Source organism: Sorex araneus, chromosome 3, assembly GCF_027595985.1.
Source record: "Sorex araneus isolate mSorAra2 chromosome 3, mSorAra2.pri, whole genome shotgun sequence".
NCBI lineage: Eukaryota > Metazoa > Chordata > Mammalia > Eulipotyphla > Soricidae > Sorex > Sorex araneus.
The window spans coordinates 5,829,580-5,848,163 of NC_073304.1; the positions used below are offsets into that span (position 1 = coordinate 5,829,580).

General features: G+C 54.6%; 1 protein-coding gene across 2 annotated transcripts in view; it reads right to left on the reverse strand.

Annotated features, from left to right (window-relative positions):
- The window catches only part of AK7 (adenylate kinase 7), a 68,910-nt gene that overhangs the window by 18,603 nt on the left and 31,723 nt on the right, over positions 1-18,584 (reverse strand). Inside the window, exons 10-14 of one of the 2 annotated variants that reach the window (XM_055132442.1) lie at positions 16,912-17,061; positions 15,125-15,253; positions 13,147-13,291; positions 3,987-4,115; positions 3,070-3,138 (exon numbers count right to left, since the gene is read on the reverse strand). In XM_055132442.1, coding sequence (XP_054988417.1) covers positions 3,070-3,138; positions 3,987-4,115; positions 13,147-13,291; positions 15,125-15,253; positions 16,912-17,061 — 622 coding nt within the window. The remainder of the gene's footprint in view (positions 1-3,069; positions 3,139-3,986; positions 4,116-13,146; positions 13,292-15,124; positions 15,254-16,911; positions 17,062-18,584) is intronic. The other variant, XM_055132443.1, reaches the window with a different exon arrangement.

Here is an 18,584-nt window from a genome sequence, read left to right on the forward strand (position 1 = left end):
CCCTTACCCTAATTAAAGCTTTTTTTAAAAAAGGGTCTGGAGTGATAGCACAGCGGGTAGGGCATTTGCCTTGCATGCAGCTGACCTGGGTTCGACATATTCCTTATGCCAGAAACAGTAACAAGTCTCACCATGGAGACGTTACTGGTGCCCGGAGCAAATCGATGAACAACCAGACACAGTGTCACAGTGCAATTAAAAAAAAAAATAAGCAAACCAACCCAACCCCCAATTTTCAAAGTCTAGTCCAGTAGTTTTTCTGGCGGGCAGCGGGGGACCCGGCAGCTGGAGATGATCTGGCCCCAGCAAGCTCAGGCTTGGCCCCCTGCAAGCTCGGACCCGCCCCGTCCGGCCTGGAGCTCCGCCTGGGGCAGCCCTGGTGACCCCCAGCGCCCACTGCTGCTGGCCTGCGGGTAGCCCAAGGCGGACAGACACAGCAGAAGATGAAATCACACCCCCGGAGGCGAAAGGGCTGGGACTTGGGAGGGTCATGCTGAGCCATCAGACAGACCAGCGGGCTTCACTCCCCTGGACAGACAGAAGCAAATCACCCTGGGGGGAACCCCAATAAAACCAGCGGGGGAGGGGGGCGCTGATCAGGAGAGCAGGCGAGGGTGGGAGGAATGGGAGGGGGCCACTTACTCGGGTATGACAGTTCCACCCTGCCTGACAGTCTACAGAACCCAGAACTCAAGTTACAGCCGTTCAGTGTTAAAATAGAGAGCACTGTAGCACTGGTCCCCTTGTTCATCGATTTGCTTGAGCAGGCACCAGTAATGTCTCCATTTTTAGACTTGTTGTTACTGTTTTTGGCATATCCAATGCGCCACAGGGAGCTTGCCAGGCTCTGCCGTGTGGGTGGGATACTCTCAGTAGCTTGCCGGGCTCTCCGAGAGGGCGGAGGATTTGAACCCAGGTCGGCCGCATGCAAGGCAAATGCCCTACCCACGGTGCTGTCGCTCCAGTTCATTAAAATAGATAATTTAATTAATTAAATTTGAAAGGGGAAAAGCATATGAATTTTTTTGCTGTTGCTGAGGGTTTTTTTTGGGGGGGAGGGGTGGTGTCTGGGCCACACCCAGATATATCCGGGCTTACTCCTGGTTCTGTGCTCAGGGAGTAGTCCTGATGGGGCTTAGGAGACCATAGAGAGTGCCAGGAACTGAACCGTGGTTGGCCGCATGCAAGACAAGTTTGCTCTACCCCAAGAGTTTTTGGTGGGAGGTGGGCTTGGGGGTCACACCTGACGGTGCTCAGGTTTTGCTCCTGGGTCTGTGCTCAGCCCTACACTCCTAGCTGGGCTCTGGGGAGCATATGGGGTGCTGGGGATTGAACCCCACTCAGCCGTATGCAAGGCAGCTGCTATACTATCTCTCTGACGCCTATTTGGGAGTTTTTATATCGTCTTTTGACAATATGAGCTAATCAATGCCCTCAAAGTGGCTTTTGTTTTTCAGTGAAGGGCTGGTTCCTGAGAAATGCCACCAGGTACCCGCAAATGCATTTTCGTGGAATAGTTTCTCTTCCCAGGGAATAGGGTGAAACCTGGGTAAACAGGGGACCCAGCAGACAGCGGCCAAAGGGCTCTTTCCTGGCCCAGCCCCAACTCTGATTTCTCAGGGGGGAAGAGAGGATGGCATTTCTTTTGTTTCCTCTTTGTTTCTTTTTTAGTTCTTGGGCCACACCTGGTGATGCTCAGGGATTGCTCCTGGCTCCGCACTCAGGAGTTGCTCCTGATGATGCTCCGGGGACCATATTGGACGCCGAGGATTAAACCTGGGTCAGGAACGTGCCTTACCCACTGTGCTCTTTCCCTAGGCCCCGGAGGGTGGCATTCCTGTGCCCTAAAACTGAACGAGAGCAACAAAACCTTGGGGAGGGCACTTGCATAAGACCGACCCGAGTTCAATGCCCGTCATCCCACACGGTGTCCAGAGCCCGTCCCGAGTGGTCCCCGAGTGCAGAGCCAGGAGTAACCCCCAAGTGTGGGCCGGCGTGGCCCCACAAAAACAAAAAAACCCCCAAAAAACCCTGAAACACTGAGCGGGAGGCTGGGGGCATGCTCGTGTGTAGGTCACCCCGGGCATGTGTGAGCTCCAAGCTGGTCCCGCCTGCACCATGTGTGCAGGAAACTGGGCAGAAGTGAGTGGGGACCCCGGGTCTGGTGGGTTCCCCAACAGACTTGGTGGAAATGAGCCTTCTCAAAGGGCCTCTGTCCATTTCAGGATGTTACTATGTCCCTGATACTTACCCCGAATGCTCCCCCTGGACTGGAGCAATAGCACAGCGGGGAGGGCGTTTGCCTTGCATGCGGTTGACCCGGGTTCGATTCCTCCATCCCTCTCGGAGAGCCCGGCAAGCTACTGAGAGTATCCCAGAGCCTGGCAAGCTCCCCGTGGCGTATTCGATAAGCCAAAAACAGTAACAAGTCTCACAATGGAGACATTACTGGTGCCCGCTCGAGCAAATCGATGAACAACGGGACGACAATGCTACGACAGTGCCACAGTGCAGTGCAGTGCTCCCCCCGACCCCACCCCACAGCAAGGATGGAACCCAGAGCCTCTGGTTCTTGCTCTGAACCAAATCCCAGGCCTGGGAAAATTTCTCACCTCCCCCCCCCCACCAGTTTTTGGTCATACCCTATGGTGCTCAGGGCTTACTCCTGGCTCTGTGCTCAGGGATCACTCCTGGCGGGCTCAGAGAATCAAATGGGCAAGTGCCCTACAGTCCCTGGAAAGCTTGCTTTCTCAAGTACCTTGTTCACTTCTTAGTCCTTCAAAAAAATAAAATTCATTTTATTAACATTACAAGGCTGTTCTGTTACAAAAGATATATGAGGGGCCGGAGCGATAGTACAGTGGGTAGAGTGTTTGCCTTGCATGTGGCCGACCCGGTTCAATTGCCAGCATCCCATCTGATTCCCTGAGCACTGCCAGGAGTAACCTCTGTGCATAGCTGAATGTGACCAAAAAAGCCAAAAAGCCAAAAAAAAAAAAAACCCAAAACCTAGAGAAATATGAATGGCATCTCTTGTAATCTGACCTTGAAGAAATTGTTTAAACTTACCAGGTATGATTACTTTATCGTAGGGTACCATTTTGCCTCTGCCTTCATAGTCCTCTTCTTCATCTTCGTCTAATTAAAATATTTAAATATGCATGTACATGTCTACATATAATTATTAAAATTAATTTTAAAATATAAAGATATACATATTTATATCTATATAAACATGGTCAAGTTTGTTATATATTATATCGTGGAAATACCAGTCGAAATTTAAACTTATTATTTTAATTTTTAAACTATTTCTGTGTTGAGATGTCAATAGTTTTCAATAATATTGAAGTCACTATTTTAAAACTGCATCATTCAGGGCTGAAGCGATAGCACAGCAGGTAAGGCATTTGCCTTGCATGTGACTGACCCGGGTTCAATTCCCAGCATCCTATATGGTCCCCCGAGCACTGCCAGGAGTAATTCCTGAGTGCAGAGCCAGGAGTAACCCCTGAGCATCCCTTGGTGTGACCCAAAAAGAAAAAAAAAAAAGTAAAATTGCATCATTCTGCCAGCCACGGTCCCACAATCCCATCCACTCCCCCGCTCTCCCATTAAACTCTTTTTAGTTCTCTGTTTGCTTGTTTTTATTCTGTGGCCACACGTGGCAGTGCTTAGGGAATGATCCTGGCTCTAAGCTTGGGGATCACTCCTGGTGATGCTTGGCTAACCAATGACGTGCCAAGGATTGAACCTGGGTCGGTTGCATGCGAGGTACATGCCCTCCCTGGTATACACTCCTCCGGCGCCCCAACATCAAACTTTTAAAACTCGTAGGCACTAGAGAAAGGAGTCACACTCTGAGTCTGTGTGCTAGACATTGCTTTTGGTTTGGGCTTCTTTGAAAGCACTGACTATTGCTTTGAACATGACAATTGAGACGTCTCTGGATATGAAGTCAGAGTCAGGGGAATACTCCAACTTACGACTAAACAGGTCCCTGGCTTGATCGTAGGTCTTGGGATATCCGTCCAAAACGTAGCCTTGATTTCTGCAGGGCACGGACTTCAGCTTCTCTCTGACAAACCTCGTGATATACTGATCTTCCAGGCGGCCTAATGCAAAGGGAAAAATTACTCTGAAGTGATAAACTACACAGGGGACACCTTGTTTTGTTTTTTTTTTCTTTTTGGGTCACACCCGGCGATGCACAGGGGTTACTCCTGGCTCTGCACTCAGGAATCACCCCTGACGGTGCTCAGGGGACCATATGGGATGCTGGGATTCGAACCCAGGTCGTTCGAGTGCAAGGCAAACGCCTACCCGCTGTGCTATCACTCCAGCCCCCACAGGGGACACCTTGAACCATCATCTGAAACGCGTTTGTGTCAGGTCAGGGCTGGAGAGACAGTTAGAGGTTAAGGCTCTTGCCTTACAGGTGACTGACCTGGGTTCAACCCCCAACCCCAGGCTTTGTCTCCTGAGAGTGACCCGAGTGAAGAATAGGGAGAGATCCGGGAGTGTAACCAGGTGTAGCCCAAACTCCCCCACCACCCCAGCACGAAGTTCTTTGTGCCTGAGTATCACTGTCTCATTGTCTCACTGTCATCCCGCTGATCGATTGGCTCGAGCGGGCCCAGTAATGTCTCCATTCATCTTAGCCCTGAGATTTTAGCAGCTTCTCTTTGCTCATCCTTCCCATCATTGTTACTATATTTGGCGTATGAATATGCCACGGAAAGCTTGCCAGGCTCTTCCCCATGCGGGCAGTAAACTCTCGGTAGCTTGCCAGGTTCTCCAAGAGGGAGAACTAGGCTATCAGATGTCAGGTGGCCGCATCGCAGCCACGGGCTTCCGGGGAGCTTGGTATTATAGTCTCTGGATGTTGGCCGCTGATGGGATTACACGGGGCAGGGGGATGAGTACACAGCTCAAAATGCATGTTTTGCACGCAAGAGACCCAGGTTTGATTTCCGGCACCGCCGGGAGCATCTCCTGAGCACATTGTTGGGAGTACTCCCTGACCCAGGCTGGGTAAAGCACTGTCTGGCAAAAAACAAATGAAGCCAACCTTCTGCCGGGCCAGGGTGTGGCTCAGGGGTGGAACACACACGTGCCATGTGCGAGGGTCTGCATCCCGTCCCCAGCACCGGCCCTCGCCAAACACACATGCCCCAAAACTGCTGTGGATAGTCCAGCAGGTAGGGTATTTGCCTTGCATACAGCAGGCGTGGGTTCGATTCCTGGCATCCCAAATGGTCCCCTGAGCACCGCAAGAGTGATTCCTGAGCACAGAGCCAGGAGAAAGCTCTGTGCATTGCTGGGTGTGGCTGTACCCAAGTGACTATAGAAAATCCTTCATCTTGTCCCTGAATTAAAAAAAAAAAAATTGTGTGTTTGTATTTTGAGCCCAACACTCGGATCCTGAGGCGCAGTGAGGTAGGAGAGCCCAGACAGTTCCTATTGCAGGAAAAACCAGCAATGCGGGTCGGAGCGAGTGCACAGTGGGCACTTGCCTCACACGTGCCTGACCCGGGTTCGGTCCCTGGCACCACACATGCTTCTCTGAGACCACGAGGAGCGACCCCTGGGCACAGAACCAGGAGTAAGCCCCGAGCACCGCCACATGTGGCCCAAAAACCAGAGAGAAAAAAAAAGAAAAACCAGGAGTGATGCTAGTGGCCTGTGGCCACAGGGCTCACTGCAGCTGAATGAGAAGCGGGTCACCTCGCCCGCTCCGACTTGCCACCAGGATTTAGGCTCTGCTGTGACACCGTGTCTATGCCGTAACCTAAACACCCCTCTCGAGACACCCAGGACGCGCTCCTGGGGGCTGCCTGTACTGCTCCATTCCTCAGCAGTGCTCAGGGCTGCGCCTGAGTAACAGTCACGCCTCAGCATTCCTGCAACCACTCAGGGAGGCCGAGGAGGGAGTTTTTCCTCGGAGTCCAGCAGGCACAGAGGTAAAAGGACAGGGTGACAGGTGTGGGACAGCACTAGGATAGTCACTGATCATCACTGTTGGACACGGAGCAGGGCAGGGGCAACGCCAGCATGCCTGGTTCCTGCTTCACGTCTTGTTTCACTTAAATCTTTTTGTTTTCCTTAAACCCCCGCTTCTCCCCCCGCCATCTGCGCGGGAAGGACACGGGGCTGGAAACGCGGCCTTGGGAAATCGTCTCCTCACCGCTGGCCGCTGTCTGTAGAGGGGACGCAGGCGGGGCGGGCAGCCCCAGAGTGTTCTGGAAACATGTCTCGATGACCTCTCTGTAACTGTTTGTTTCTACTCTGAGATTGTGTTTTCTTCTGAATTATGAAACTTGCGATCTTCACTTGCGTTGTTGTTTGAACTTGTAAGCGAGGGCTCTGACGTAAGCTCTGACTGTGAAACTCGCAGCTTTCCCCTGGCTCGGGGTCCGGCTTGGGCCTGCGTGCCTAGGAGCTTGACCCCAGCTCGCTGGCCTAATACACCCCGCTGGTGTGTTGCACTACTGGCTGGACGCTTTGTGCGGGTTCGGAGAGGGGGAAATTATCGATTCCAGACCCTAACAATCATATTATTATTATTATTATTATTATTATTTGCTTTTTGGGTCACACCCGGCAATGCACAGGGGTCATTCCTGGCTCATGCACTCAGGAATTACCCCTGGCGGTGCTCAGGGGACCATATGGGATGCTGGGATTCAAAGCTGGGTCGGCTGTGTGCAAGGCAAACGCCCTCCCCGCTGTGCTATCACTCCAGCCCCTATTATTACTTTTTTTGGTTTGGGGCCACACCCGGTGTTGCTCGGGACTCACTCCTGGCAGTGCTGGGGGACCCTGTGGGATGCCGGGGATCAAACCCGGGTTGACCCCGTGCAAGGCAAGCGCCCTCCCCGCTGCCCTATCACTCTGGCCGCGCAGCTGTCACGGCTAAGACGCAATCCTGGCCTGCCCCCGGGTTATGTCATGTGAGTCTGGCAACTGTGAGATTTTGAAATGGGTCTCTGAAGGGCCTTCCAGGGTATGCGCTATCTGGCGTCAGCTCCGGGGTGGGTCTGTGATAAGGGACATAGTCTGGAGTCTCTCTGGACCTCTTACGACACCGAATGACAGAATGGAGACGCCTCCTCACCACTCACTGTCACATGCACCACCCGGTAGCCGATGCTGAAGAGGATGGCCTTTCAGAAAAGCCCTTTTTGTAAATTTATTAATTTATTTATTTATTGCTTTTTGGGTCACACCCGGCAATGCTCAGGGGTCACTCTGCACTCAGGAATTACCCCTGGCGGTGCTCAGGGGGCCATATGGGATGCTGGGATTCGAACCCGGGGTCGGGCGCGTGCAAGGCAAACGCCCTACCTGCTGTGCTATCACTCCAGCCCCCTTTTTGTAAATTTAAATTTAAATTTTTGAGTCACCATGAGACAATTACAAAGCTAATCATGGTTGGGTTTCAGTCATACAGTGTTCCAACACCCGGCCGGCCGCCAGTAAACATTTCCCACCACCAACGTCCCCAGGTTTCCTTCTGACATGCCCCCCCCCTCAGCCTGCCTCTATGGCAGGCACTTTCCATCTCTCTCTCTCTCTCTGTCTGTCTCTGTCTCTCTCCCCCCTTTGGGGCATTCACTGTATCACTGTCATCCCGTTGTTCATCGATTTGCTCGAGCAGGCACTAGTAATGTCTCATTGTGAGACTTGTTACTGTTTTTGGCCTATTGAATAGGTCACAGGGAGCTTGCCAGGCTCTGCCGTGTGGGCTGGATACTCTTGGTAGCTTGCTGGGCTCTCCCAGAGGGACAGGGGAATCGAACCTGGGTCAGCCTCATGCAAGGCAAACGCCCTACCCACTGTGCTATTGCTGCGGCCCTTTGGGGCGTTATGGTTTGCCATACAGCCACTGGGAGACTGTCAGGTTTGTTCCTTTACCCGCTTCCAGCCCACATGGTCCCTTCTCTCTCCCGACCGCCTTCTCCCTCCGCATTTGAGGCAGCCCTCCGACCGCACATTTGATGGCAGAGCCTGATCCAGAAAACTCCAAGGTCACCTTTGGTCATCCAATGCCCTGCTCAGGAAGGTTCACGGCGGTGCAAAGAAGCAAAACCAACTCTTAAAAATATGTGAAGGAGATGGGTTTTAAGAGGCAACTGGATTGGCCTTTAGCCAGGCAATCTGATTGGTCTACTGGGACCCTCTGGTTGTGATCTGTGATCTGATTGGTCGTTTTAAGTAAGCTATCAGATTGATGGGTTTCCACCCCTCCCCCCCCTTTATATTGGATATAACCGATCAGACAACAAGGGCAGGGATACACAAAGTAGCTAGCTCAGAGTACTGCCCCTGTGGATCCTTCCCCGCCCCCCAGCCCCCCTCACCCCCTCCCAAGAAAGAGGATAAAACAAATGAGCATAGCTTTTTTTTTTTTTTTTTTTTTGCTTTTTGGGTCTCACCCGGCGATGCACAGGGGTTACTCCTGGCTTTGCACTCAGGAGTTACTCCTGGCGGTGCTCAGGGGACCATATGGGATGCTGGGGATCGAACCCGGGTCGGCCGCGTGCAAGGCAAACGCCCTACCCGCTGTGCTATCGCTCCAGCCCCAAGCATAGCTTTTTAAATGCCATGCAGAATGGTGCGGGGAGGGGGCGTGGGGGGTCTCAGGAATAGTGTGGGGAACTTAAAGCATCCTGCAAGCATCTGGTCATGAGTTTGACACCCCCACCCCCCGCATCCCATATGCACCGAGTGTAATCCTGGTGACTCTGCCACCCGCAATGCCACAAGGGATTTCCAGCCACTCCACAAGCAGGTCTGTGAGTACCAGAAGAGGGGGATGTGCCCCACAGTGAGCACTATAGTGAGAGAGGTGTCCCAGCCTGTGTCTCGGCATCAGTGAGAGCCGGGACGGGGCCAGGGGCACGGCGGGCAGATCAGGGGCCTTGTCTGTGCTAAGCTGCAGGTTGGCTCCCCGGTGGCAGGAAAAGGGGGATAATGCAGGAGAGACAGTTAAGGGTCAGTGTACATGCAGGACGCTCGGGTTCGATCCCCAGCACTGAGCAACCCCTGAGCAACACCCAGGGGAAGCTCACGAGCACTGCCAGGTGTAGCCCCCCAAACCGAAAGGAAACAGAGAGGGCTGGAGAGACAGTACAGCGGGGAGGGCACTTGCCTTCTTGCATGCGGACAACCTCGGTCTGTGACCCCCCCACCAGGTAGGGTCCCAGCGCCCTGCCAGGAGTGATCCCTGAGTGCAGAGCCGGGATAAGCTCTGAGCACTCTGGGTGTGACCCCAAAATTAAAAAAGGCAGAAAACAACAAAGGGAAAGGGTGTGGGGTGGGAAGGGAATTTTTTAAAAAGTCAGGGCCAGGGGCTGGAGCAATAGCACAATGGGTAGGGCATTTGCCTTGCACGCGGCCGACCCGGGTTCGAATCCCAGCATCCCATATGGTCCCCTGAGCACCACCAGGAGTAATTCCTGAGTGAAGAGCCAGGAGTAACCCCTGTGCATTGCCAGGTGTGACCCAAAAAGAAAAAAAAAGTCAGGGCCAGAGAGATAATCCCGTGGGTAGGGCGCTTGCCTTGCACATGGCTGACCCGGGTTTGATCCCCAGAACACACGGTCCCCAAGTCAGCCAGGCCTGACTCCAGAGAGTAGAGCCAGAAGCAAGCAGGTGTGGTGCAAACAAACAAAGTCCAGTCTCACCTGGCTTTCTGAAAATCATCTTTAAATTTATCTTCCAAACAGCAGTCATACTAAGATGTTAATATTCAGCCCTATTCGTCAGGGGTTAACGTTCATAATTTCATAATCGGTTAACATGAACCTATGCTCCTAATAAATCACGCGTTAAAAATAGCTGCGAGCCAAGCTCCGAAATAACCCACGCACCGTGTAGACGCTCTGAAGCCGAGACCACCCCCTCCCCAGTTTCTCATTTCCAAACACAGAGCAGAGCCCAGAGTCTATTTCAATGATCCCCGAATCCTAGCAACCAGGCTCAAGGTTCCACGGCGCTTCCCAAGTGTACAAAGACAGTCGGGAACCAGCACTCCGTGACTTAACAGGCTTCCCTTCTTTTTTTTTTTTTTTTTTTTTTTTGCTTTTTGGGTCACACCTAGTGATGCTCAGGGGTTACTCCTGGCTTTGCACTCAGGAATTACTCCTGGAAGTGCTTGGGGGACCTTATGGGATGCCCGGGATCGAACCCCGGTCGGCCGCGTGCAAGGCAAACGCCCTACCCGTTGTGCTATCGGTCTGGCCCCCAGACTTCCCTTCTGAGCCTCTCCTGGCAGTGCTCATGGGGGCCACACCTGGCTTGGTGTGTAGGAGGTAGGGGTCCTCCCTTCTCCCCCGACTCTGGGGTCTGCGGACCATCTGGTGCCGGGAACTGAACCTGGGCCTCCCTCATGCAAAGCCTGTGCTCAGCGCCAGGAGCTTTCGGCCGCCCTCCCTCCCTTTCCTGCTCGGAGACCATCGAGGCTGCATCGGGGCTGACTCCTGCCTCGGAGCTTAGGGCGCGCTCCTGGCGGGACCGGCCGAACCGTCTGTGGTGCCGGGACTGAACTGACCTCAGCCGCCTCTAAAGCAAGTGCTCCACCCCCTGTACTCTCTGTCCCCCAAGCCGGTTATTATTTTGCAAAGGAGGGTTACGTGGGTGGTGCTGGGGGACCAGGCAGGGCATGCCCTGCAGCGCTCAGGCCTGCCGCTGGGCTGCTCTGAGCCCAGGGGGACCCCTCAAAGTCCCCGTTTCGGCTGCCGAGTTGAGGCCGGGGAGGAAGTGTGAAGCTTGTGTTGGAAACTGGGATAAGGCAACTCAGAGCAGGGGAGGAAAGAGACGCAGCCCCTGGGTCCCCGAGCAGTGCTTCCCATGCGGTCACGGGTCCCAGGCCTTGCTTGGCTCGGGAACAATCCGAGTAGTCCGAACCCCAGGGTCAGGTCAGCAGCACGGGAAGCTGTGGGGGCTTACTTAAGGGAGAGACCCCTCGACCCGCCGTTCTGTCACTCTGGCTCTGAAGACAAGGTTCTCGGTCTGGGAGTGGGCTGGGGGGGCGGCCACACCCAGATAGGGTGGGAGTTCCAGTCTGAAAGCTTGGGTCCGAGGGGACGACAGTATCCCTGAACCCCAAAGACCACTGCCTCTGGGCTGATGGCCCCAGTGGCTTCATTTGATGTGCAGGAAGAGGGGTCAGTCCCAGAGCCTTTGAAGGTGAAGGGAGATTCAGCAAAGAGAGAAAAGAGGGCTGGAGCTGATAGTACAGCCAGGAGGGCATTTGCCTTGCACTCGGCCGACCAGGTTCAATCCCCGGCATCCCATATGGTCCCCTAGGCACCGCCAGGAGTAATTCCTGAGTGCAGAGCCATGAGTAACCCTGTGCATCTTCGAGTGTGACCCAAAACGAAAAAAAAATAGTTCCTTCTGTGCTTGTTTTGTTTTGTTTGGGGGGATCAGAGGGCTCAGGATTTACTCGTGGCTTTGTGCTCAGGGATCACTCCAGGTGGGGCTCAGGGGGACCATATGGGGTGCTGGGGATCATACCTGGGTTGGCCACGTGCAATCTACCAGCTGTTCTTCTGTTTTGTTTTATTTTGTGTTTGGGAGACACACCCAAAGATGCCCAGGGGTTACTCCTAGCCCTGTGCTCAGGAATGACTCCTGGCGGTGCTCAGGGGTCCATATGGGATTCCAGGGATCGAACCCAGGTTGGCTGCATGCAAGGCAAGTGCCCTCCCTGCTGTGCTACGGCTCTGGGCTCCCCTACCTGCTGTCCTATCACTCTGGCTCTGAAGAAAAGGTTCTTGGTCTGGAAGTGGGCTGGGGAGCGGGGTGGGGGGAGATAAGGCACGCTGGGGTCTGATTCCGCTGGGGTCTGATTCCGTCTGGGCCTGCTCTGGTCCCCAGTGCACCTGCAAGAGTGATCCCTGAGTCCAGAGGAAGGAGCAGCCCTGGGGGTTGGGGGTGGCCCAAAAGTCAGTTTGTGATTCCCTAGGTTGGAACTGCTTCTTCTTCTTCTTCTTCTTTTTTTTTTTTGTTCTTTTTGGGTCACACCCGGCGATGCACAGGGGTTACTCCTGGCTCATGCACTCAGGAATCACTCCTGGCAGTGCTTGGGGGACCACAGGGAATGCTGGGGATTGAACCCAGGTCGGCCGCGTGCAAGGCAAATGCCCTACCCACTGTGCTATCACCCCGGCCCCTGGACCACCTTCTTAAAGCATGAATAAACAAAGAAGTTCCTGATTCCCCAGAGCGGCAGGGACCAGCCTAAAAGCTCCGGGTGGAGAAGAGTGACCTCGGCTGCCTTGGGGTTTTAGTCGGCAGGCAATTAGGAATCTCCGCTTAATTTATTCGGCGGCTGGGTAAATATTACCAGGCAAATGAAATATTTTCCCACTTACTGGTATTTCTTCCCTCATGAATTATTGGTTCACACTATTTATTTATTTTTCTCTCTTCCGATTAAGGACTTACTGTCTTTCTTGTTTACCTGAATATTTTACAGCTAAGGGATATTAACCTCTTGTTACCAGACGAACAAATATTTTGTCCTGGTTTGTCTCTTGCTTTAAATTAATGATCTTTTTCTTTCTTCATTTTTCTTTCCTTAGTTTTTGGTTTTGGGTCACACCTGGCAGTGCTCAGGGCTGATTCCTGGCCCAGGAATCACTCCTGGTGGAGCTCAGAGGGGCCGTATGGAGTGTCGGGGATCGAACCCGGGTCAGACACACACAAGGCAAGTATGATTGTCCCCAACAATCTTTTTGTTTTGTTTTTCTCCTGTGGTGGGGGTGCTGAGGCTCTCTCGGCAGTGCTCGGGGGGCTACTCTCAGCACAGTGCTTGAGGATCACTTCAGGTGGTGCTCGGTGCTCAGGGGACTGTCAGAGGAGGGACCGAGCCTGAGATTGCAGAACATGCAGCGGTCACACTGGCCTTTGGCCAACCCCCGGACTGCCCCTTTCTCCCAGGTTGTGACCAGGGAGGCCCCGAAAGCATAAGGTGAATTCTGCCACGCCCCCTCGACGGCAGAAGACAGGTTTTGCAGGCGGTCAACCTGAATTTGGGCCCCAGTGTCCCCATATGGTCCCCAGAGCCTTCGTGTGGCCGTTTCCGTGGACGCTCAGTGGCCGGCAAGTCCAGCTCACGGCCCCGCGGCGCCCTACCTGCGTTCTGCTCCAGGCTCTCCTTGATGGCATCCAACAGCTCCTGCGCCTCTTCCACGTTTTCCTCCTCCTCCTCCTCCTCTTCCTCCTCCTCCTCGCTCTGATCTTCTCCCTGTGCTGTCTCCTTCGGGGCCACGATGGCTTCCTGCGGGGACAGCCCCACTCAGCCACAGCCTGCCGGGGCGGTGCGGGCACCAGCCGAGCCTCTCCCAGCCCGTGGGCCGGCCCGAGGCTGTCCTCACCGCGGGAGAATCACCGGGGCTGTGCTCGCTCCCAACAGGGTCAAAAATGATGCTGGGGGCCAGCGTGGCCGCAGCGCAAAGGCCGGCGCGAAGAGGGCCTGGAGTCCAGCCCTGACCTCCCCAACGGTGAAAATACATTAACGATTTTCTGTGTTTGTTTGTTTGGGGGCCACTCCTGGCTCTGTGCTCAGGGATCCCTTCTGGCAGGCCCTGGGGACCATACGGAACACCGGGGGTCAAATTCAGGTTGACCACTCGCCTTGTAGGTGGCTGGTCCCGGCACCCTCTACGGTCCCCTGAGCCCCACCAGGAGTGGATCCCCGAGCGCAGAGCCTGGAGCTAGCCCGGAGCACTGCTGGGCGTGGCCCAAGAAATCATCATCTCCGAGACATGGAGAGCATCATGCTAAGTGAAATGGGTCAGAAAGAGAGGGACAGGGCCGGAATGATAGCACAGCAGGTAGGGCGTTTGCCTTGCATGCGGCCGACCCGGGTTCGATCCCCGGCATCCCATATGGTCCCCCAAGCACTGCCAGGAGTAATTCCTGAGTGCAAAGCCAGGAGTAACCCCTGAGCATCGCTGGGTGTGACCCAAAAAAGCAAAAATAAATAAATAAATAAAATAAAATTTATTTAAAAAAAAAAGATTGAGGGACAGACATAGAGGGACTACACTCATTTGTGGAGTGTAGGGTAGCATCACATGAGGCTGACACCCAAGGACAGTAGATACAAGGGCCAGGGGGATTGCCCCATAGCTGGAAGCCTGCTTTATGAGCGGAGGGGAGAAGGCAGATGGAATAGAGAGGGGATCACTAAGAAAATGATGGCTAGAGGAACAAGTTGGGATGGGAGATGCTGAAAGTAGATAATGGACCAAGAATGATGACCTCTCAATGTCTGTGTTGCAAGCCATGATGCCCAAAGGCAGAGAGAGTATGGGGAATATTGTCTGCCATGGAGGCAGGGGGAGGGTGGGAAAGGGGGGGTATACCCGGGATATTGGTGGTGGGGAATGTGCACTGGTGGAGGGATGGTGTTTGATCATTGTGAGATTGTAACCCAAACATGAAAGCTTGTAACTATCTCATGGTGATTCAATAAAATTTAAAAAATAAAATAAAATAAAATCATCATCATCATCATCATCATCATCGTCGTCATCCCGTTGATCTTCGAATCTCTTGAGGAGTCTCAGTAATATTTCCCACCACCAATGTCCCCAGTTTCCCTTCCACAACCACCAGCCTGGCTCTACACTTCTCTCTGTCTCTGTCCCTGTCTCTCTGTCTCTCTCTGTTTCTGTCTCTGTCCCTCAGGGGGGCCAGGGCTGGGTCTCCATTCGTCCTAGCCCTGAGATTTTAGAAGCCTCTCTCTACTCATCCTTTCCAATGGTGCTGCATTGGAGGCTCTTTCAGGGTCAGGGGATGAGACCGGCCCAAGAAAACAAACCAAAAAATTAAAAAATTGTAAAGAGCAAAGATATTCCAGGGTCTTCATGCCCAGCACGGTAGCCACACCCACACCCCAGCATTGTGGGAAGGTGGGACTGGGGTCCCTCTATGGTCCCCTGTGGCCCCCATGACCCCCGAATCGTGCTGCAGCCTCAGGCCTGAGCCCTGAATCGGGGCCTGTTGGCCAAGCGTTGCTGGAAGCATCGCCTGGGGGGCCCTCCCCACAGCTAACGTGGGAGTGACGGAGAATAGCCCGGACAGCGCGGGGAGGCAGGGCAGGTACCAGCTTAGTGATGGCTTCCGAAATCACGTCCTTCAGCTTGATGTGGTGCAGCTTGTAGTGCTTGCACAAGGCCTCCGAGATGCTGGACTTGCCCACGGCAGGTGGGCCCAGGATGCAAATCTTGATGGGCTGGAGGGGAGAGAAGGGGGGGGCTGCATGGGGGAGGGGCGCCTGAAAGATCCCACCCGGGGTTGGGTTTCCCCTGATGGGGCCTCGACTTTCTGAGAACCGTCTGCACCGCACAGGCCGTGCTCGGGGCACCTTCTTCTTCTCCTTCTCTTGGCTTTTGAGTCTCAGGGCTTACTCTGGGCTCTGCACGCAAGAATCACTCCTGGCGGTGCTCGGGGGACCCTACAGGACGCCGGGGATCGAACCCGGGGTGGCTGCATGCAAGGGCCCTCCCCGCTGTCCCTTCTCTCTGCTGTCCCCCTGGAGCACCCCTCCGGAGCTTCACTCCCGCGCCCCTGCTAGTCTAGGAAACTCTGCTTGGGGGCCAGGGCTGGGTCAGGATTTCGTTCCTTTCAGACCTGCCGGGCCCTTCTCTCAAGTTCTTCCCAGTCCTGCTGACAGGTGCAGGAGGTACAAGGCAAACGCCCGCTGCACTACAGCGGTGGCCCCAGGAGCCGGAAGATCTCCTCCTGCCTTTGATTTGGGGGCCACTCCCTGCAGGGCTCACCCCATCTCTGACTGTGGGTACCACCCGGGAGCATCACCCAGGCTAAAGCCGCAGCCACTTGGGGTACCCGGAGCGCTCGGCTCCCACCCTCTGCTTCTCTTTCTTTTCTCTCTCTCCCAGGATCGTTATTTCTCTGGCTAACTGGTACATCTTTTACTTATTTTTAATTAAGAATGTCTAGTGCCAAGAACTGAGTGCTGAAAAGTGGTAAAGGGATATACCTGATAACCTTTCAGTACCCGTGTTGAGAACTAATGCCCAGAAAGGGGAGAGAGAGAGAGAGAGGGACAGAGACAGAGACAGAGAGACAGAGAGACAGAGAGAGACAGAGAGGGACAGAGACAGAGACAGAGAGAGACAGAGACAGAGAGACAGGGACAGAGACAGAGAGAAGTTTAGAGCCAGGCTGGTGGTTGTGGGAGGGAAACTGGGGACCTTGGTGGTGGGAAACACACACGGGTGAAGGGACGGGTGTTCGGGTGTTGGAACACCGTCTGCCTGAAACCCGACCATAAACAACTTTGTAATTGTGTATCTCACGGTGATTCAATTAAAAAAAAAACAAACTAATGTCTAGTGTGGGGACCAAACTAGAGCTGGCCCGGGGCGAGGGCCTTGCCTTGCAGATGGCCAACCCCAGTTGGATCCCTGGGGCCCCCCTAGAGTCCCCTGGGCACGGCCAAGAGTCCCCTCTGGTCACAGAGGCAGGAGTAACCGCTGCGCACTACCCGGTATGACCCCAGCCACTCCCCCAATTAAAAAGAAAAAAAAACACAATCATTTTAGAGTCAAGACAATGAAAACACGCAGAGACTCCCGTGGCCAGCTGGAAGGGCCAAGCCCTGTGTGCGTTCCCCGCACCTCTGTCTCCGCTTCCCCCGGCCAGGGCGCGAGCCTCAGTTTCGAGCTCACCGTCCAGCTCAGTGTGGGCCAGGCACACCAGGGCCTGCAGCAGTGTCCGCCGGAGGAAAGTCAATCTCCGGTGGGCAAGTGCTCCTCATCAGGGCCAGCGAGAAACAAGAGCTGGCATTCGGGAGTCCTGTCTCTGGGACCCTCGATTGCCTTGGACGGGAAGCGGGGCGGGGGGGGGGGGGGGAAGGGACGCAGGTACCAGCAACCGCCTGCTCTGCTTGTACTCCTTGAGGACCGTGCCGATGTTCTCCACGAAGCCCGCGTGGGAGACCCAGCGGATGTTGAAGTTCTCCTTCACGTACAGTGCTTCCATCCGGCAGTTGATCAGCAAGTGGTCCAGGGCCTCTTGCTGCGGGAGGCGTTTGGACAGTCAGGACAGACGCAGAGCGGGACGAGACGTCCGCCCGTCGGCTGAACACGCGGGGCTGTGGCTGCGGCCCTCAGCCTGGACGGCGCCGTGCTCCCCTCTTCTAACCACCTCGCCCCCCCCCACCCCCCGCCATGTCCTCTCTTGTCATCCACCAGCAGGGCGAGGACTTGGGAGGTCCCCGAAGGTCAAGTGTCAGGGTGCAAAAGGATTTTGTGTTGCTTTCGTGCTTGCCAGGGGTCACCCTCTCTCGCATTCCAAGCAAGCACTTGACGCCGAGCTGCATCCCCAGCCCTCACGGCACGTTCATGGCGGTGCTCTGGGCTTCCTTCTGTTCTGTGCTCGGGGATTACTCCCAGCGGTGCTCGGGGGACCCTATGCACGGTGCTGAGGATCGAACCTGGGTTGGCTGCCTGCGAGGCAAGCGCTCTCCCTCCAGGCCCGTGTCTACATTGTTTTGTTTGCTTTATGTGTGGGGGTCATCCCCGGGGGTGCTGGGCGCACCGTGTGGTCCTGGGGCTCAACCTGGCCTCCTGCATGCAGTAAACAGGCTCAGTCTGCTGACCCACAGACCCCTGGGGTACACACTATTTGTTTTTTCTTTTTGGGTCACACCCAGCGATGCACAGGGGTTACTCCTGGCTCTGCACTCAGGAATTACTCCTGGCAGTGCTCAGGGGACCATATGGGGTGCTGGGACTCGAACCTGGGCCGGCTTCATGCAAGGCAAACGCCCTCCCCGCTGTGCTATTGTCCAGCCCCAAGTCCACACGTCTTGAAGGGTGCCATGCTGAGGTTGAGAATATAAAAGGGGGGGCTGGAGCAATAGCACAGTGGGTAGGGTGTTTGCCTTGCAAGTGGCCGATCCGGGTTCAATTCCCAGCTTCCCATATGGCCCCCTGAGCACCGCCAGGGGTAATTCCTGAGTGCAGAGCCAGGAGTGACCCCTGTGCATCGCCAGGTGTGACCCAAAAAGCAAAAAAAAAAAAAAAAGAGAGAGAGAGAATATAAAAGGGCATCAGGGAAGTAGCTCAAAGATAAAGCCCTTCCTTGCACCCCAAGGCCCTGGGTTCAATCCCCACCACTCCTTCCCTCCTCCCCAAGAAGCAAAATTCAGACCTAAAGGCAGAGAGGAAGAGGCTCCCACAGACCCCCATCTCCCATCCCACTCTGCTGCTCAGAGGCCCCCAACGAGATCAGTCCTTCCAGAAACTTCCTCAGACTCAATGTCTGCACGGGACATCTTCAGTTTGACACCCAGCCACTGAGATGGTTCAAAGGGCTGAGCACGTGACTTGCATGTGGGTGACCTGGGTTGGATGCCCAGCACCACGTGATGCTCTGGCCATTGCCAGGACTGACTCTAGCACCACCAGGAGTGGCCCCAACCTCCACTGGCCCCCAGCAATGCCTCTATTCTCAAGAGCACTCTACGAGCCTCAGTAGGGTTGGGCTGTAATGGAGTCGGAATCTCACACTCCTACGTGATTCAGAGAAGCTAAAGA